This window comes from Perissodus microlepis, chromosome 2, assembly GCF_051167445.1.
Source record: "Perissodus microlepis isolate ML-2025 ecotype Zambia chromosome 2, ASM5116744v1, whole genome shotgun sequence".
Taxonomy (NCBI): domain Eukaryota; kingdom Metazoa; phylum Chordata; class Actinopteri; order Cichliformes; family Cichlidae; genus Perissodus; species Perissodus microlepis.
The window spans coordinates 179,167-199,956 of NC_140462.1; the positions used below are offsets into that span (position 1 = coordinate 179,167).

A 20,790-nucleotide genomic window follows, 5' to 3' on the forward strand; every position below is an offset into this window, starting at 1 on the left:
CCGGGCTTCATGTTTTGTAGCTGAGATTTGGATCAGCTGTCGCGATACCCGCAGAGAGGCGGAGCTAATAGTAACAACGACGACGATATCGATCGCTTATTGATCACCGACAGGTTGTGGATGTCAGCTGTAACAGTGCAACGCGAATGAGCAGCAGCAGGCGGTCAGCACCGCCCCCTGCTGGACACCGTCAGTACATGCAGGTGGGCTCAGTCTATCAGGTAACACTGACCGACAGCAGCTCACAGGTGTGTGTGTGGCTTCAGGTAAATCAGACAGGTGGCGCTGCTGGTGCCCTGCTTTGGAGCAGACCTGCTGAAGCGTCACGAGTGTTTGTGATGAGGTCAGTCGTCCTGAAATATCTCACTCCTGTATAAACTCTTACCTGTGCAGGTAAATGCAGTACATGAGGTTGTTTTAGTGACCTGAGAGCCACTGATTCCTTTCAGAGCAGCTAAAGTCCAGTTTGCTCTTTTGCAGGTGACCTTTGACCCTCCTCAGGTTTTATTTTGTGCAGTGTTGTCGTCTTTTCTTCTTGCTCTGAATTTTTAATTTTCTTCAAGCTCCTGCTTTATGATTCCTTCCAGATGTTCCTGCTGTGCTCTGCAGGGCACACAGAGGCCATCTGAGCCCGAGCTCGTGTGGAGCGTCGGACATGAACAACGCCCTAAACTTCTGCATCAGCCACAGACGGGAAGTCTGCTTATCAGCTGCTAACCGCTCGGGAAGATGGAGATAGTTTCTCACTAGTTAGTTTCTGAGGACTGAAGCAGAGTCTGAGTGTGACGTCCGTGTGAGGCCAGGTGAGAGCAGTGCAGGTAAGCCTCATCATGTTTTACAGGTTTTGTTGTTTATTCAGTTTTGTTTTTGATTTTCAGTTTTCAGAGTTTCTTGTTTCAGTTTTTTAATGTTTTTTTTTCTTTTCGCAGTAAAAGTGGAAAATGCTTCAGAGTAGAAATGCAGCTTGCCCCGCTGAGCTCTGATTGGGTGTGGGTTGTGGAGAGGATGGCGGGGAGGTAGTAGGAAGCAGGTACGTCAGGACTTCTATACTTCTGAGGACATAACAGTTTTTAAAAGTCTACAAACAAAACCAGCTAGCCTGAAGTGAGAAGAGGAAGACACGCACGGGTCCTCACAGAGGCACACATACCAGACACAGACACACACTTGGATTGCATCACCAGGGGAGGGGACAGCACAGCAGCTCTGAGACCAGACAGAACGCCTCAGACCACAGACGGGACTACTGCTGACAGCATTACTACCAATACTACCAGTACCGCTGATACTGGGAGAGAGTACTGTCAGTACTAGTCTGAGGTGAGCTGAAAAACATCTGCTGCAGCTGTGACTCAGTGAAGAAGAAGAAGAAGAACAATGAGGGGGCTCACTGGGACTCTCCTGCTCTTCGTCTGCCTGCTGGCGTTCGTCTGTAGCGTCTCTCCTCCTCTTCCTCACCCCACAGATGAATGTCCTTTTATGGCCATCCGTGAGTCTTCTTCTCTTCTTCCTGTGAGCGCGTAGGCAGGCTAACAGTTTTTACTGGCAGCTTTCTGAACCTGAGGGCATTTAAACAGAGTGAGGATGCACAGTGTTTACAGAGGGAAGCAGTGCCTCCTCCTCAGGGTCGATCATTTACTGACACTTTAGGCAGTAGAGAAAAAACATGTACAAACTTAAAAGTCTGAAAATACTTTGTGTGCATTTGAAGACACTTTTATAAAATTCACATGTTTAATCAAACCTCTCAAATTAAACTGAATCAGAATCAGAATACTTTTGATCCCCAGGGGAGGTCATCAGACATGGAGAGACACCTGCTGTGTTTATTAAATGACCTTCAGTTAGGACCAGCTGTATATGTGTGTAATACCAATACCAATCCATGTCTGTGAAGGTTCTCAGTCATCCAGGTCATCGTAGTCTAAGGAGCTTGCAAAGAAAAGTGTCTGGACTTCTTTAAGTTGCTTGAAGACGTTTCACCTCTCATCCAAGAAGCTTCTTCAGTTCTAAGGTCAAATGGTGGGGAGTCCCAGATTTAAACCTAGTGGGAGTTTCCCCCCACAGAGGGACAAAAGGACCCCCTGATGATCCTCTAATCGCCTGAGTCAAGGTGTGAAACTGGGTGTGGGTCCCAATCAGCCAGGGTTCTGGGTGAGCTCATTGTGAAACCTGGCCCCACCTTATCATGCGAATTCCTGAGGTCAGATGGCCCAGGATGTGAGTGGGCGTTAAGGCGTCTAGGAAGGGATCTCAAAACTGGATTATAGATGGCAGAGAGTTGGTGTCGTAAACCACCGCCACTGTTCAATCAATGTAAACTTTATTTAAATAATTACTTTTTACAGACACAAGCTGTGCCCCAATTCCGAGGCCACATCCTCCTGAGGACCCGGCCTTCGCGGTCTACGTGGGCCGGGTCCTCCGAAGATCGAGAGCGCCGAAAGTGAGCGGCTGTGAAATGGGACAGTCTAGGTTTGCGGCACCGCTGCCTCGGAGGAGTTTAATAAACTCAGCCGTCTGCTCCTTGCTAGCTAAGATATAACAGGACACTGGAGTAAGGTCTTCTGTGATATCAGTTTTCTGTTTGACGTTTATTCAGCTGTGTGAAAACTATAACTTTAATCTCAGCCAAACCGATTTACTCAGGAACAAATAAAACACTAAAAAAAGTGACTTGTATATCATGTTTAACCCGAGTAGCCAAAGACTGCGGGCGTCTGAAAACGATGTGCCCTATCGAGCAGGTGGGTAACAGACGTCTCAGAAAACATCGGAGCACTTTTACAAATATGTGATATCTTGATAAACCAAGCAGATATTTGAAGTTTACACAGCTACATTCTCGCCTGGAAATATGTTAAAAGTTTATTTTGTGACCCAGAAAGAGTAATAAGAGTAATATTAAAACTAAGCTGAAAAACAGGAAAACTGGAATTGGCTGGGCCAATCAATTATCAATTCTGGGATACACTGGGCCACGAAGGATACATCCAACAATCATTAATCAATAATCATATTGTAAATGTCTCTGAAGTTACAGGCTTGTCCAAGATCAATTATAGTCTGTCTGAACCTGCATGTGATCATGTGCTGATGCAGAACACGGTTCATTTCTGGTGATGAGTCTCTGCTGGAAACACAGAACGCACCTGAACACCTGTTCAACCAATCACATTCACTTCACTCTGACCTGATCTGCAGGTCTCCTTCATCAGGCTGTGGGACAGGAAGCTTTAACGTTCCCATGGATCCAGTTTAAAGTCTTACAGCTCTAATGTGGAAATAAACATTAGAAATAAACAGCAGCACTGAGCGCGCTCAGGCACAAAATCATTCATTCAAATCGTGGTTTAACATGAATTACTGTTAGACTTTTATGGTTTTTATAGATTTCATCTGACAACATCTCTGATTGGTTTGAGTAGCTGGAAGCTGTCCTGAACTTTGTTTGTGGTCACACCCCTCTGGTTTCTCTGTGACGGTGGGTCGTCTGCACTGCTGATCACAAGGCATCAGCGACCCCCCCTCACTAGCCCCCTCTGTGCAAACACATCCAGTTCCCCTTGACTGAAGCTTTGTGGAAACCTTTATGGAAAATGAATGTGCATGTAAAGTACCAACACAGTTCACTCATAACTTTGTGTGTCTTTGTACACTGTACTAACAAAATCCCACAGCTCACCATTTGGGATGTAAAAGGTTAGAGTTCATCCAAAGTAAAGTGGGTCTTTAACAGACAGGTGAGGTACAGAGGTCTGCAGAGAGAAGGAAGTTCCTGCTGAACAGAAGCACAGAGCACTCTGTTAGCTGTCCAGTTTTATCTCAGAGGAAGCAGGAAGTGCAGCTAACAGGACACGACAAGCTCCAAAAAGTCTTTTTAAAAGAGGTCTTGGCACTCGGCAGCCGTCTTGGAATGAACTTGGGCAGTATGCCACCGTTCAGTGATGATGGTTCTCGCAGGAGCGACATGACCTTTCTGTGTAACGTCGTTAAATCTTTGAGCACAAACAGAAAATCTGATACTGGTGCCCAGCCACGCTGGGCGAAGTTGCCGTAGATGATTCAGGCTGATCAGGAAGTTTCCCAAAGTATGAAAAACAACTCAGCAAGTCGGACACACTCAGGGACCCAACACAGGAAGTTTAGCTCTGAATGGTTTAGGACCAAAATACATCAGTGACCTCCTGACCCAGTATGAACCTTCCAGATCCCTCAGGTCATCTGGATCCGGTCTTTTATCAGTTCCCAGAGTCAGAACCAGACACGGAGAAGCTGCATTCAGCTTTTATGCTCCTTATATCTGGAACAAACTCCCAGAAAGCCTCAGATCAGCTGAAACACTCAGTTTATTTAAATCCAGGTTGAAGACTCACCTGTTCTCAGCTGCATTTGAATAAAGCACCAAATCCACACTTTTAAGCTTAAATTTCAAAACTTACATTTAACTACTGATTTTATCTATTGTTCTGATTTTATCTGTTTTGATTTTATATACTGTTTTGTTTGTTTGTTTGTTAATTAGTTTGTTTGTTTGTTTGCTTGTTTTAATCAATTTTAAATCATGCTTTTTATTTGTTTTTGTTTCTAATGTCTCTGTAAAGCACTTTGAATCACCTTGTTGTTGAATTGTGCTATACAAATAAACTTGCCTTGCCTTGCCTTAGCTTTTAGCCACAACTGACTCATACCAACCTTTGATATTTATCTTTAAGATGTATCAGTCAGTCCTGCTTGTTTTCTGAGCAGTACAAAGGAAATGTCCCTCCTCTGTTGGAGACATTTGTAAGTCTGACAACTTTACTGGCATTTATCAAACTGTAGGAGGAACACAAAGCTGCGTGTTGGAGGTGATCAGTGTCCACACCACAGATATTCTGAGGACAGGCCAGGATACCACAGCGGTCTAAATGTCTTCACATGTGATTGAATTTCACTGATTTGTTCCACTGTGAGCTTTGTCAGCTTTTATTTTAACAGTCTGGAAGAAGAGTTCAGCATCAAACTGCATTTCTGTCCAGTGGAGGAAATCTGTGTTGGTCTTTAGTAAACATCTGCTTTAACAGTTGTATTTTCTTCTTCACTTGATAAAAATGAAAACCAAAACTCACTTTCCAGGAATTAAAAATGCACCTGCAGTTCCCCTGTCGTCCAGCCGTGGCTACAGTAGTGAGTCAGTCCCCAGAGACACCCATGTTAAAACTTTACAGCAGAAATACCTATACGGGGGAGGGGCCGGTGTCCTGCAGGTTTCAGATGTGTCCTTGATCCAACACAGCTGATTTAAATGGATCAATGACCTCCTCAACATGTGTTGAAGTTCTCCAGAGGCCTGGTAATGAACTAATCATATGATTCTGGTCTGTTGACCCAGGGTGAGATCTGAAATCTGCAGGACACCGGCCCTCGAGGTTGGAGTTCCCCACTCCTGCTCCAAAGCCTAACCTGTCGCTGCCATCGGACAGGTGTTTTTTTTTTAAATATCTGTAACTCAATTGAAAGAATTCCAGCTGTTCCTGAAAGCAGCGACTCTTCACTTTTTCAGTAAAGTTGGAGTCATTACGGTAACATCAGGCAGCCCTGCAAAGACAGAGGTTGGCTGAGAGAAGAGAGAGTGAGTGAGTGTGATGGAGCTGTAGACATTTTATCAGTCATCTGGGTTCTTGAGTTCTTTTTACCATCTTTTTAAAATTGTTTTGTTTTTGTTGTTTTCTGTGTTATTTGCCGAGATTTGGATGTTGTGACTTGCAACGCAAGCGCAGAGTTGCTGCTTTCAGGAACGGTTGGAATTTTGCAATTGAGCCAGTGGTTAAATGGTTAAAGTTTGACCTAAAACCAATGGGAGTGCCCGCGCTCCCATCGGTTTTAGCGGGTTAAGGGGAGACCTGTTACGCTCTGATGTGTGTCGTGTCCCTGCAGGTCTGCGGACCTTCCGGCTCAGGCCTACCTGTAATGGGACAAATCTGAAGGAAAAGCAGCTGAAGGAGATCCAGGCTCCAGCCACCAACCTGTACCTGCCCATCCTCTACCTGCTCGCCTTTGTGGTCGGTCTGCCCTCCAACTTGCTGGCTCTCTGGGTTCTGGTGTTCCGGACCAAACAGCTGCCGTCCACCACGCTGCTCATCAATCTGACGGTGGCCGACTGCCTGCTACTCATGGCGTTGCCATTTCGGATCGTCTACCACTTCCGGGGGAACAACTGGGAGCTCGGCGAGCCCTTCTGCCGCTTTGTCATGGCGATCTTTTACGGCAACATGTACGGCTCCATGTGGTGTCTGGCCTTTGTGTCCCTGGACCGATACATCGCTTTGGTCCACCCATTTCGCGCCAGGACTCTGCGCAGCCAGCAGGTGTCTCTGTGTATGTCAGTGGTGGTGTGGACAGTGGTTCTGGTTGCCATGCTGCCACTGCTGCTGTCACGGCAGACCTACGAAGTCAGCACGCTGCAGATCACCACTTGCCACGATGCGCTTCCAGAGGATGAGCATGAGAACTACTTCTTGCCGTATCTCGCCACCCTGTTCGCCACCTGCTTCCTGCTACCCTTAGCCATCGTCCTGTACTGCCACAGCACTGTGTTGCGCACCTTGCTGGCCGGGGGAAAATTCTACGGTCACGCCATCCGGGTGACGGTACTGGTGCTGCTGGTCTTCATCGTGCTTCTGCTGCCGAGCAACATCCTCCTCCTCCTCACCTATGCTGACAGCTCACTGGACGGAGATGGAGAGGACCTCTACATGCCCTACATGGTGAGCTTGGCGGTGAGCACCTTCAACACCTGCATCGACCCGTTCATTCTCTACTACGTGTCCACGGAGTTCAGGCAAAAGGCCAAGAGCACTTTGTGCTGCCACTGTGATTCTGAGGATAAAACATGCTCTCTGGTCAAGAATATGTCATCTTTATCATCAGGCCCGAGGTCAAAGGTCACCCTGCTGTCCATGTCCAGTCGACAGAGGCCACCTGAGATGCCATGCAGCTCCCAGGAGAACAGAGTAACGGACACCTGACTGCAGACTGTCACGCAAATGTCTTCAAATTGTTGGACTGCTCCTTTAAATGGGGAACTACAGTATATTGATCTCTTATTGGCTCTGATCACGTCAGCTGATGTCACATGTTTAATGATTTGTTTTTTCACTAGGACCGATTCTGTTTACATTATACATGCTTCCCTTAGGCAGCATCATTAGAAGACATAGCATACATTTACACTGCTATGCAGATGACACCCAGCTCTATCTGTCCATGAAGCCAGATAACACACACCAATTAGTTAAACTGCAGGAATGTCTTAAAGACATAAAGACCTGGATGGCCGCTAACTTTCTGCTTCTTAATTCAGATCAAACTGAGGTTATTGTACTCGGCCCTGAAGATCTTAGAAATATGGTATCTAACCAGATTCTTACTCTGGATGGCATTACCTTGGCCTCCAGTAACACTGTGAGGAACCTTGGAGTCATTTTTGACCAGGACATGTCCTTCAATGCACATATTAAACAAATATGTAAGACTGCTTTCTTCCATTTGCGCAACATCTCTAAAATTAGAAATATCCTGTCTCAGAGTGACGCTGAAAAACTAGTTCATGCATTTATTACTTCCAGGCTGGACGACTGTAATTCATTATTATCAGGATGTCCAAAAAACTCCCTGAAAAGCCTTCAGCTAATCCAAAATGCTGCAGCAAGAGTCCTGACAGGGACTACAACACACAAACAGTTTGTCTCACAGTGTGTTGCAGCTAAAGGTCCAGCTGCAGGTTTCACAGGGAGAGAAAAGAAAGAGCTAACTTCACTCAGAGATGGAGAAAGATAAGAAAGAAGGACAGGAGAGGAAGAAGATAGCTTAGATATAAAGGGAAGGACTGCTCAGTGACGCTTGATAAACTGCAGATTTAAAGCTCACATGTAATGACATAATTTTTATTGTATTTTTAATGACATATTTATGGAAGCCCGTTTCCGCCACTAAAAAAAAAAAAAAAGGATCCATAACTCAAAATTCCGAGTTATTTTCTCGAAATTTCGAGTTACTTTCTCGAAATTTCGACATATTAACTCGAAATTTCGACATATTAACTCGAAATTTCAATTTATTAACTGAAAATTTTGAGAAAAGTAACTCGAAATTTGGAGTTAGCTCTGCCAATCAGTAATCTACGTGAATGACGTCATTTCCTCGTTACCCGGAAGCTGAAGCCCTCAGCTACAAATGCTACAGCTAAGCTACCGGTATTACATCCAGTCGTGAATGCACAGATTGCTGAGTGTTTTCAGCCTGGCTTCACAAATGATGAAATCCCTGTGTTATTAGCTGAATCACATGGTGTTACTATCAGCAAACGTACTCGCGAAAGCGCCAATTTGTTGGGATCCGTTTTTGAGTGCGCGTTCCTCTGTGCCATATGCTTCCGGGTAACAAGAAAGCGACCTCATTCACGTATATTTTTGATTGGCAGAGCTAACTCGAAATTTTGAGAACAGTAACTCGAAATTTTGAGTTATATTTCTCGAAATTTCGAGTTAGTTTTCTCGAAATTTCGACTTATTAACTCGAAATTTCGAGAAAACTAACTCGAAATTTCGAGTTATGGATACTAGCTGTTTTGTTTTTATTTAGTGGCGGAAACGGGCTTCCATACATATTGGACCTATGTATTGTCAGGTTTGATAAATTATGTTAGTGGAGTTAGGTTAATAGGTGAGTGTAAATTGCCCATGGGTGTAAATTTGAGTGCAAATTGTTGTCCGCCTCTCTGTGTCAGCCCTGCAACAGACTGCTGACCTGTCCAGGGTGTACCCCGGCTCTCGGCCTGGGGTAGCTGGGATAGGCTCTGGATCAGGTGACCCTGAATCCTGCCTTAGTTATGCTGCAATAGGTGTAGTGTTTCTTCTTCAGTCACTATGTGTTTATACACCTCTCTGCATCTAATCATTAGTCTTTATTAGTTTTATTAGTTAGATATTGGTTATTATCTCTGTCTCTCTTCCACAGCGTGTCTTTGTCCTGTCTCCTCCCTTCACCCCCACCTGGTCGCGGTAGATGGCCGCCCCTCTCTGAGCCTGGTTCTGTTGGAGGTCGTCTCTTCTTGTTAAGAGGACGTTTTTCCTTCCCAGTGTCACCAATGCTTGCTGGGGTTTTCTCTATATTCCTGTGGGGTCTTTACCTTACAATATAAAGAGACTGTTGTTATTTGATGCTATAAAAATAAAACTGAATTCAATTAAATTGTGACCCCCCATATGCAGACCCTTTATAGCAGCGGTCCCCAACCTTTTTTGCACCACGGACCGGTTTATGCCCGACAATATTTTCACGGACCGGCCTTTAAGGTGTCGTGGATAAATACAACAAAATAAAACTAGTACCGGTACCGAAAAAAAGAAGATTTATTCATAACACACGTGAAAAGACCCAGGAAAACCGAGTTAACGATAAAAACGATAACAAAATAACGCTGAAAACTGATAAAAACCTTGAAAACCACACATTTCACACCTGAGCCTCAACTTTCGTGGCCCGGTACCAAACGACTCACGGACCGGTACCGGTCCGAGGCCCGGGGGTTGGGGACCGCTGCTTTATAGGGAAATCAAACACATCATGTGACTCTTTCTGTCATTTATCAGTATTTATGATGATCTGACCCGCTCACTGGATAAACACACTCACCTGTTTCTAACAATGACACCTGCAGAGCTTCATGTTCCTCGCTTGCTGTTCCAAAGGGAGGAGCTTTGAAGAACACTGAAGGAGAATGAACCAACAGGATAAAATAGAAAAACCCATCATTCCTATGAGCAGCAAGTGGCAGCAGTGGGAAGGAAGAACTTGTTCTTCACAGGAAGAAACCTCCTGCAGAAGCAGGCTGAGGGAGGGGTGGCCATAGTTTAATTATTGGTATTACTTTAACTGCTTAATTACAGCAGTGGTGTATGAACACATGGTTCTTAAAGGCTGATGTGTACGGTCTGATGGAGGGTGGTCTACATCTGTCCAACACCATCAGGATGTTGGGCTGGTTTAAGACAAAGTGAAACATGGTTGTTTTTCCTCTGTGGAGGGGCTGATTCTGGCCCCCGGGCTTTATTTTTGACTCCCCTGCTGTGGACATGAATTAATATGAATAATAATTCAGTGTCCAACCTGATAACCCTCAGGTCAGTGGCTCCGAGTTTGAGATGAGATAGCCTTTATTTGTCAGTTGCAGGTCTTTTGCCCACAACCGAGATGACAGACCTTGCCGACCGTACATACAACACTCAAACATCACATTGGGGAGACAGGTCAGGCTAGGTAGCGAGGAAAAAAACATCGAAATGTGTAACACAGAAGGATAATACAGGAATGCACAGATATCAACACACCATAGCACAATAAACACAGACAGCAACATGGGAAAGAGTTCCAGTGTGTACATCTGATCTGGGACCGCTGCAATCTTCGACTGCGCCTCCAGCTGACCCGATGTCCACATCAGAGGGGAGGTAAGCATTGGAGGTGGCGTTGGATAGGGAGGGTGATGCGTCAGTGAATGCTTATCAGTATCAGTATATGTATGTGTGCGTGTCCATAGTTCAGCTGAGACAGTGTCCTTCGCCCTGCCAGGCTAAGTAAACAGTCTTCCAGCCAACCCAGGTGGCCTTGCATGGAATGGGAAGGAACAGACTCAACACAGTCGTTATCAGGGAGTTTTTGTTCGGCTCCAGCCTTGAGCTCCGGCCTTGAGCCCACGGCTGGCGCCGAAGGGGTAGCCGGATTATGATGGTAATTTTTCTTTTGCGACAAATCATGAGAATTTCAAAGCTGTTCTTTAACACTCCGACACTGGTCTCTCAATCTTCCGTTGGAGAACCGCGAGCCTCCCCATGATGGTATCAAACTTGCGCTCCGTGGTGTTGTCATTCTTTTGCTCAGAGAGCTGATTCTGAGAACTCACGACCGCAGTCAGCTGTTCCACGATGTAATCAAACTTTCGCTCAAAGGTGTTATTCTGAGCAGGCCTCTCCTTGATGTAACCCAATATACGTTCAGAGGTGTTATTCTGAGTATTCACTGCAGCTGTAAGCGTCTCCAAGGTCTTAACCATTCTGCTTTCGAGCCCGTTCTGAGAAGTCGCGCCTCGTCCCATCGTTTCAATCCCAGCGGGCAGCCTTGGGGGGGTTTGAACAGCCGGTTCTGCTTCCTTAATTCTCCGATAAGCCAGGGCCAAGCCAGCTCCGATCAGCCAGAACCCTGTTACCATGGTTTCGAATAGGTAGATATCTTCAGCGTCCTCGAACGACAGTCCCGCCAGGCACACGATCCTCCATTTCTGCCACCCGTCCATCGTGTATCCGGCAGGGAAAGTCCCTCCAGGGCACTCGGGCTCTCCTGAGCCCAGACTTCTCGTTGAGAAAAGGGTGTCAATAGCATTCAGAGACCAGTTGATCAAATCCATAATTCTCTTTAGGTTTTAGAAACAGACTGTGAGAGTGTTCCAGGGAAAGTAATACAAAAAACACGAGACTAGACAAGGACATAAGAACTAAGCAGGGAAGATAAGGGAGAGGAGAAAAAGTGCGTCCGCCTCCTCCGAGAGCCAAAAGCAAAAATTTTATGCCCGTCTACATTTTTATTGGCTTGTGGAAAAAAAGCTTGTATTTTTTCATTTTTAAATGTTAATGCAATTTAATTACTACAATATTTTATATTATTTCACTTTCAATCTGGAAAATGTTATGAAAGCCGTGAAATAAACATGGTCTGGTACACCCCACGCCCCCCTTCAGAGTCACCTCTGTTTGTTGCAGATATGGCCTCCATGTAGAAAAGGACGTCAGAGTTTGTTGATCAGGTGTTTTGATGAAGGGCTCCTGCTCATACATGCCAACCCCCCCCAATTTTTCTGGGAGAATCCCAAATTTCAGTGCCCCTCCCGAAAATCTCCATTCTCCCAATTTTCCACCCGGACAACAAAATTGAAAAACCATATCACAGAATTCATAGCGCGGCCCAGCCAATTCCGGTTTCCAACAAAGGCGGCAGCGACTTAGTTTTAATATTACTCTTATTGCTCTTTCTGGGTCGCAAAATAAACTTTTAACATATTTTCAGGCAAGAATGTAGCTGTGTAAACCTCAAATATCTGAGCCGACGAGAACAGCAAACTCCCGGCACATCGTTTTCAAACCCTTTGGCTATCAGGTTAAACATGATATATAAGTCACTTTGATAGCTTAAAAATGTTATTGTTTGGCTTTTTTCAGTGTTTTATTTGTTCGTGAGTAAATCGGTTTGGCTGAGCTCAAAGTTATTAGATTAGATTAAATTAAATTTAACTTTATTAATCCCTCGGGAGGGTTCGTCCGGGTGTTTTCACACAGCTGAATAAACGTCAAACAGAAAACTGATTAAACAGAAGTGTGAGACGGCCAAAAATTTACGCCAGCGTCCGGTTATATTTTCGATAGCAAGGAGCAGACGGCTGAGTTTGACTCCACCGAGACAGCTCGTGACGTAATTCTGAAGGCTAGACCGTCGCTCACTTCCGGCCTACACAGCTTTCGGAGGACCCGGTCCACTTAGACCGCGAAGGCCAGGTCCTCAGGAGGATGCAGCTTCTGAATTTGGACACCCCCGCTGTTTCCGGCCAGCCAATAATAACGGTGACATTTTTATCCGATAAATAAACACTGTAAAATTCAAGTTTATATATATATATATATATATATATATATATATATATATGCCACCCCCCAACAGCCCTTTTGAATGTCTCCCTAATTCTGAGGTCTCAAGGTTGGCAATAATGCTCCTGCTGGCCTTTCCAGTAAAGGTTTTATTGGCGGTTAAAGGAACAGTGCATGAGCTCACAGTCTCACTCATGGCTCCGCCTCCTTCATGGTGTGTAAACAGACTGTTCATAGCCCGTGCGTAGCTTGTAGTTATAGCATATTCATAACATACCTTCATACCCTGTAACACACACTGTACACTGTAACATAGATCCATATTCTGTAATATATCTGTATTACTGCTGAAGCACTTTCTGGATGGATGCAAACTGCATTTGGTTGCCTTGTACTTGGACATGTGCAATGACAATAAAGTTGAATTCTATTCTGTTCTATTCAGACTTCGACTCCACGTTAACCTGTGCCAGTGTTTCAGGTTAAGGGTGTCTGTGTCTGTCTGCCAGAGTGTCAGGTGGTTTCACAAGACTGAAGACCTCAGCAAACAAAGTCTCCATCTGCAGCTCGCACAAAGTGACGGACCAGGAGACGATGGACACTGAGATAACTACAGAGCTCTTTAAAAGCCAGCGGGTGGGGTCATGGTCTTTGCTTCATGTTTAATAACTTGTCAGTTTAGAAGTGATAAAATCTAAAAATTGGACGTAGCTTCCTGATCTTAAGAGTGAAGCCAACATGGAAGCGCGTTCCTTCTAAAATCCAGCAGGTGGCGAACCTGCTGACTGTGAAACAGAGGTCCGTGTGAAAACCGACCATCACTGACCCCTCCCTGTGATCAGTCAGCTGGTATTTTAGCTGACAAACCGATGCTGTGGGTTCCCTGTGAGCTTCTGGATGGATCGCTAACAGTGCCGGCACAGTTATGACGTTCCTTTGGGAAATTTGTGTCTTTGTTAGGAAAGTCTGAATAAATAAAGTTGGATGTGATCTTTGTGTTCGAGTTTGCTCTCAGATCTGATTGATTCAGCTTCTTTGAGAGGCTGTCCACACTCTGACACGAGGACCCTTCCCTCGGAGGAAGCAGTTTCTCTGTAAGAAGACTTCCCTGCAGAATGTTTGAATACCTGCTGCTCGCTCTCTGCATCACATCCTGCCAAACCATCAAGAGGAAGCTTTTCAGAATAAGAGGAAATATTGGATAAGGCATGACAGCTCTGAACCAATCAGTTTGCAGCAAACCAGCAGTTTAATAACACATCCCAAATCTGTACAGGAACATGAGCACACGGAGGTTTCAGCAACACAAACCAGTGAGGCCAGTCTGTCCTCACCAGCAGCTTTACTGGAACACTGTGGCTACTGGGAAACACTCCCATAAATACACACGTGTGTGTTACTGCAGATATGTTTACAAGTGTCTTTATATGAATAACACGTCTATAAAAATGTTCATACAGCTTCCAAACGAATACAAAGTGATAACTGATGGAAGTACTGCAGTACTATGAACTCCAGCTGGATCATCACATGACTTTTATTATGAAGTCCTCACAGGAAATGCAGCATTAGCGCTGACAGAGCGACAGGAAGAACACGTTACACTGTCCCAGCAGGAGGCGCCAAACCAACGCATGACTTCCAGACAGCCAATTTAAGACTGAGGCAGGCGCCTCATTGGTCACTTTACACACAGACGTGTAGAACTGACCAATGAGGCGCCTGCGTTTAGATGTGACCAACTGTGTTCACAGTTTGATTTGTTCCACATGTTGCAGCTCGTTTACTTCAATTTAATCTTCACAGCGCCGCGTTTCTATGATGTCATTGTTTGTGTAATCTTATGTGTAATCCCAGAGTCGTCACTGAAGCTGGCTCTCTGTCACTTAGTCTCTTCTAACTTTATTTAAACACATCCGCAGGAACAGCGCTGCGGGTTACCTGTTACTGAGTCCCGTGACACCTTCCTCCTTTACCTGCGTGAGCTTCATCGAGTATTTGAACTGACAGGTTAGAGAAGGTTACTGATGTGAGATATCAGATTAGACTCGTTGGAAACATTAAAATATCATAAAAACATTTTTCACCGTTTGTGAGTCATTCACAATTAAACACGTGTGATCAAACTTCCTGTTACATAAAGAGAACGACTCAGCTCTCAGTCTGTTAAGTACAAACTGATACAGCGCCCTCTCCTGGCTGCAGAGGACGCTGCACACAGGCTGAAAAAGTCAGAGAGCCGCTGATGTTAGCACAGCCCCGAACTGAGCTCCAATCACCTACAGGCGGCCGCATCACATGGCCCTCCTCAGCCGCAGCTTTTACAGTAAAGTCTGCCTGACGGGTCCTGTATGAGGTCATATGATCGTTGTCTCTGTAACCTGAATGGCTACCTTGAGTCGACTGCTGGCGTGCTGTGAATGGAGGGAGATCATGTGACCCCACCGTTCGGTCCTCAGACATCGTAGGGCCTCTCCTCTTCCTCCCGCTCCTCCTCCGTGGTATTCTTGATGAAGGCGGAGGACAGCTCTTGCAGGAGCAGTTCCTGCGATGGCGTGCAGACTCCCATCAGCGTCTGCCTGCTTCTCACTGCAGGCTGGCTGGCGGCGTCTGAATCTGGAGAGCCTGCATCTCCATCGCCTCCGCCGGCTCCTCCGCTACTGCCGCTGCTCTGCTCCAGAGTCTCCACGGAGCCTCTCGCCATCTGGACTACTTCCGGGATGATCATGTGATCCAAATCTCTGGACTCCACGGGAACCAACCTGAGTGGGGGGTGGTCTGGCACTTCCTGGGTCTCTGCGATGCTGCTGGACAGGAAGCTGGTCTCCAGAGACTTCAGGACCTGCAGGCCGAAGTCGCCGACCTCCTCGTAGAGCGGCTCAGGCAGGTCAGGAGACTCCGAGCGTTCCTCGAACGAGTCCTGCTGGACCTTCATGGGCTGGAGACATACACGAGACCCAAGGTTAAACCCCGCCCCCCCAGCGTTTACTACAGGCTCACGAGTGAGACGAGAGGAAGTACAGAGTACTTACAAAGTACATGGAGAGAGTTCTCCGGTCGTGTAGTTTCCTCTGCAGGGGGAAGACAAAGTACAGATGACGAGTTTGTGTATTTGACCTGTGAGAGTTTACTGAGCATGTCTGAGAAACAGCTGAGAGAGTTGGACTCTAACCAGCGTCTGATTGGCCGACAGCATGCTGCTGTTGCTCTCGTCTCCTCTGATGGGGACGAGCGGCATCGTTCCGAACTTCTGCTTGGAGATGTCAGAGGAGGAGTGGCGGCGCAGCACTGGAGGACCCGGGTCATCGTTCTGCAACAGAAGCACATCCATGATGGCCAGCACAGGAGCGACGGCTGATCCCAGACCAGTGTGCAGGTAAACGTACCTGAGCTCTGAGAAGGCTCGTGATCCAATCCCACAGCTCGGCCTCGCTGCTGCAGCACAGGTACCTGGTGGAGGGGAGGGGCAGATACTTTTGACTTCATGCAAAACTCAAACCCTCAGAGCTTTTATTTTAATGCACGACGTCCACGTGTGACTGAGTCAAACATCAGCTGCTGCAGGTGAGTGTGACGCTGAGGAGGACAGGTGAGCCCTGATACTTACAGCTGGTGTTTGTCTGACATCACTGTGAAGCCCCACCTGCACAGGAAACACACAAGCCATCAGCCTCTGACGCTCACTGCTCAGTTGAGACCGCAGGAGTGTGTGTGTGTGTGTGTGTGCATGTGTGAGTGTGCGTGTGTGAGTGTGTGTGTGCATGTGTGAGTGTGTGTGTGTGTTTGCATGTGAGTGTGTGTGTGTGTGTGTGCATGTGTGAGTGTGTGTGTGCATGTGTGAGTGTGTGTGTGCATGTGTGAGTGTGTGTGTGCATGTGTGTCTGTGTGTGTGTGTTTGCATGTGAGTGTGTGTGTGTGTGTGTGTGCATGTGTGAGTGTGTGTGTGCATGTGTGTCTGTGTGTGTGTGTTTGCATGTGTGTGTGTGTGTGCATGTGTGAGTGTGTGTGTGTGTGTGTGCATGTGTGTGTGTGCATGTGAGTGTGTGTGTGTGAGTGTGTGTGTGTACGGGTTCTTACTATACTGGTGGGGACCAACAGCCCGGGGTTGAAGCCATTTTTTACACTCAAAATGTGGTTTATGTGTGAAGTTCGGTTTAGGTGCAGGGTCAGTGTTAGTCGTTCATTGTTGATGGTTAGGGTAAGCAGCTAGGGAAAGCATTATGTCAATGGGAGGTCCCCACGAGGATAGCAAACCGGACGTGTGCGTGTGTTACCTGGTTGGAGCCTTCAGCTTCTTGCGGATGCCGATGTAGATCTTTAAGGACTTCAGAGCCCACTCCTTCTCAGGTTTGATGCTCTGCAGACACAGATGGTGAGACTTTTGTTTTTTTACTGTTCTTTTACTGAGATTTGCTGGTTTTCTGTTCTTATTTTGGTTTTCCCAGGTGTTACTCGTCTTCTTGTTCTCCAGTATTTTGTATACATTCCTCCTGTTTGTTAATTATTCGGCCACAGTTGGTGTGGAGCGCCTACAGTTTTGTTGTCCATGTACAATGATGTCTATTCTATTCTATTCTTTTTTAAACGTTTGTTTTACTGCTGTCTACTGTTCCCGACTACCTTCTTGTCTTTGAGCAGCAGCAGTTTGTGGTGTCGAATCTGGAACGTTCTCTCCTGGAACCTGGTCCCCTGAAGGAGCTTCGGAGGCTCCTCGCGACACCTCAGCAGACCCACCTTCATGATCTCGCTCTTATAGGCTGACAGGCACACACAGGCGGACACGTTAGCCATTAATGCAACATCAGAGGCTTATTCTCGCACAGCTGTGTCCACCTACAGGTGAGGAGAGTGATGCCTTCTCCTTTAGGTACCCTCTTCACCACCAGGTAGGCGGAGCTCGGGTCGGCCATCTTACACCACTGCAGAGCCTGCTCCAGGACCTTCTCTTTGGGGTGTAACGGACGCTCTAGAAACATGACAACAACCAACATGTGAGACAGGTGACCTCTGACCTCCTGAGAGAGACAGGAGTGTTTGCTCACCCAGCTGACCGTCCTCGATGGCCTCGAACGTCATCCAGACGTCTTTGTCCCCAGCTGGGACGTTCCTCATGTACAGAACCTGATTGGTCAGCTCCTCAGCACACATGGTGGGAGACACCTGCAGGGGTCAGAGGTCACATAGCTTTAGTAATCGTCATTATCGCTATCAATAAAAGTTCTGATTAACGATGCCCAGCCTTACTTTGAGAGTTATGCAGCAGTCGGGTATCTTCATCTCCAGATAGATTTCAATGATCAGATCACCGGCCTGAGAGAGCTGTACAGAATCAACCAATCAGGCGGCGGTTTCAGACACAGAGGCAAAATCAGCTAAACATTAAAAGGAACCGCCGAGGACCGGCTGAGGGAACGCATCGCACAAAGGATGATGAAGATGGAGCTGCCAGGCAGGAGGAAGGCCTCAGAGGAGGTTCATGGGTGTAGTGAAGGAGGACATGCAGAGGGTGGGGCGACAGAGGAGGGTGCTGGGATAGAGACGGATGATCACGATGGTCCCAGAGACCAGGACGCTGAATGAAACACTTAACACATGTTCTACGTTCTACGGTTCACCTGTGTGTCTGTGCAAGAGTGAGTTACCTGAGTGTCCTTCCAGGTGGTGATGAGGCTGATTTCCAGCTCAATCTGGGTCTGATGCTCCTCATCGATCTGAAACACGAAACAGAACGTCACACACGGGAGAACGATACACAGGAGAACGACTCTCAGGAGAACATCACACACGGGAGAACGTCAAACACGGGAGAACGACACACACGGGAGAACGACACTCGGGAGAACGTCACACACAGGAGAACGTCACACACGGGGGGAACATGACACAGGGAGGAGAACGTCAAACACAGGAGAACGACACACACGGGAGAACGTCACACACGGGAGAACGTCACACACGGAGGAACATGACACAGGGAGGAGAACGTCAAATACAGGAGAACGACACACACGGGAGAACGACACACACGGGAGAACGACACACACGGGAGAACGTCACACACGGGAGAACGTCAAACACAGGAGAACGACACACACGGGAGAACGACACTCGGGAGAACGTCACACACAGGAGAACGTCACACACGGGGGGAACATGACACAGGGAGGAGAACGTCAAACACAGGAGAACGACACACACGGGAGAACGACACACACGGGAGAACGTCACACACGGAGGAACATGACACAGGGAGGAGAACGTCAAACACAGGAGAACGACACACACGGGAGAACGACACACACGGGAGAACGTCACACACGGGAGAACGATACACAGGAGAACGACTCTCAGGAGAACATCACACACGGGAGAACGATACACAGGAGAACGACTCTCAGGAGAACATCACACACGGGAGAACGTCACACACGGAGGAACATGACACAGGGAGGAGAACGTCAAACACAGGAGAACGACACACACGGGAGAACGACACACACGGGAGAACGTCACACACGGGAGAACGATACACAGGAGAACGACTCTCAGGAGAACATCACACACGGGAGAACGATACACAGGAGAACGACTCTCAGGAGAACATCACACACGGGAGAACGTCACACACGGGAGAACGTCACACACGGGGGGAACATGACACAGGGAGGAGAACGTCAAACACAGGAGAACGACACACACGGGAGAACGACACACACGGGAGAACGTCACACACGGGAGAACGTCACACACGGAGGAACATGACACAGGGAGGAGAACGTCAAACACAGGAGAACGACACACACGGGAGAACGACACACACGGGAGAACGACACACACGGGAGAACGTCACACACGGGAGAACGTCAAACACAGGAGAACGACACACACGGGAGAACGTCACACACAGGAGAACGACACACACGGGAGAACGTCACACACAGGAGAACGACACACACGGGAGAACGTCACACACGGGAGAACGTCAAACACAGGAGAACGACACACACGGGAGAACGTCACACACAGGAGAACGACACACACGGGAGAACGTCACACACGGGAGAACGACACACACGGAGGAACATGACACAGGGAGGAGAACGTCACACACGGGAGAACGTCACACACGGGAGAACGTCAAACACGGAGGAACATGACACAGGGAGGAGAACGTCACACACGGGAGAACGTCACACACGGGAGAACGTCACACACGGAGGAACATGACACAGGGAGGAGAACGTCACACACGGGAGAACGTCACACACGGGAGAACGTCAAACACAGGAGAACGACACACACGGGAGAACGTCACACACGGGAGAACGTCACACACGGGAGAACGACACACACGGGAGAACGTCACACACGGGAGAACGTCACACACGGGAGAACGTCACACACGGGAGAACGTCAAATACAGGAGAACGACACACACGGCAGAACGTCACACACGGGAGAACGTCACACGCGGGAGAACGTCACACACGGGAGAACGTCACACAGGGGAGAACGTCACACACGGGAGAACGTCAAACACGGGAGAACGACACACACGGGAGAACGTCACACACGGGAGAACGTCACACACGGGAGAACGTCAAACACGGGAGAACGACACACACGGGAGAACGTCACACACGGGAGAACGTCACACACGGGAGAACGTCAAACACAGGAGAACGACACACACGGCAGAACGTCACACACGGGAGAACGACACACACGGGAGAACGTCACACACGGGAGAACGTCACAAACAGGAGAACGTCACACAGGAGAACATGACACAGAGAGGAGAACGTCACACACACAGGAGAACGACACACACGGGAGAACGACACACACGGGAGAACGTCACACACGGGAGAACGATACACAGGAGAACGACTCTCAGGAGAACATCACACACGGGAGAACGATACACAGGAGAACGACTCTCAGGAGAACATCACACACGGGAGAACGTCAAACACGGGAGAACGTCACACACGGGGGGAACATGACACAGGGAGGAGAACGTCAAACACAGGAGAACGACACACACGGGAGAACGACACACACGGGAGAACGACACACACGGGAGAACGTCACACACGGAGGAACATGACAC

General features: G+C 47.5%; 2 protein-coding genes across 5 annotated transcripts in view; one reads left to right on the forward strand and one right to left on the reverse strand.

Moving 5' to 3' along the window:
• The first annotated feature begins 127 nt into the window (after positions 1-127).
• On the forward strand, positions 128-8,456 carry LOC146391965 (proteinase-activated receptor 4). 2 transcript variants are annotated; one of them, XM_084939550.1, is made up of 4 exons: positions 128-203; positions 588-818; positions 930-1,489; positions 5,920-8,456. In XM_084939550.1, exons 3-4 carry the CDS (start codon positions 1,378-1,380, stop codon positions 7,008-7,010), a joined length of 1,203 nt encoding a protein of 400 aa, XP_084795676.1. In that variant the 5' UTR covers positions 128-203; positions 588-818; positions 930-1,377; the 3' UTR covers positions 7,011-8,456. The 2 variants fall into 2 exon arrangements, with proteins under 2 accessions (XP_084795676.1, XP_084795668.1); XM_084939542.1 differs by having other exon boundaries at positions 131-221.
• A 5,447-nt stretch (positions 8,457-13,903) lies between these two features.
• The window catches only part of arap3 (ArfGAP with RhoGAP domain, ankyrin repeat and PH domain 3), a 32,980-nt gene continuing 26,093 nt past the window's right edge, over positions 13,904-20,790 (reverse strand). For all 3 annotated transcript variants that reach the window (XM_084939478.1, XM_084939486.1, XM_084939470.1), the window contains 11 exons: positions 18,320-18,388; positions 17,922-17,996; positions 17,720-17,837; positions 17,515-17,643; positions 17,298-17,434; positions 16,952-17,034; positions 16,285-16,320; positions 16,064-16,127; positions 15,850-15,987; positions 15,710-15,748; positions 13,904-15,615 (listed from right to left, as the gene is read on the reverse strand). In XM_084939478.1, the coding sequence (XP_084795604.1) occupies positions 15,133-15,615; positions 15,710-15,748; positions 15,850-15,987; positions 16,064-16,127; positions 16,285-16,320; positions 16,952-17,034; positions 17,298-17,434; positions 17,515-17,643; positions 17,720-17,837; positions 17,922-17,996; positions 18,320-18,388 (1,371 nt within the window). In that variant the 3' untranslated portion in view covers positions 13,904-15,132. The remainder of the gene's footprint in view (positions 15,616-15,709; positions 15,749-15,849; positions 15,988-16,063; positions 16,128-16,284; positions 16,321-16,951; positions 17,035-17,297; positions 17,435-17,514; positions 17,644-17,719; positions 17,838-17,921; positions 17,997-18,319; positions 18,389-20,790) is intronic.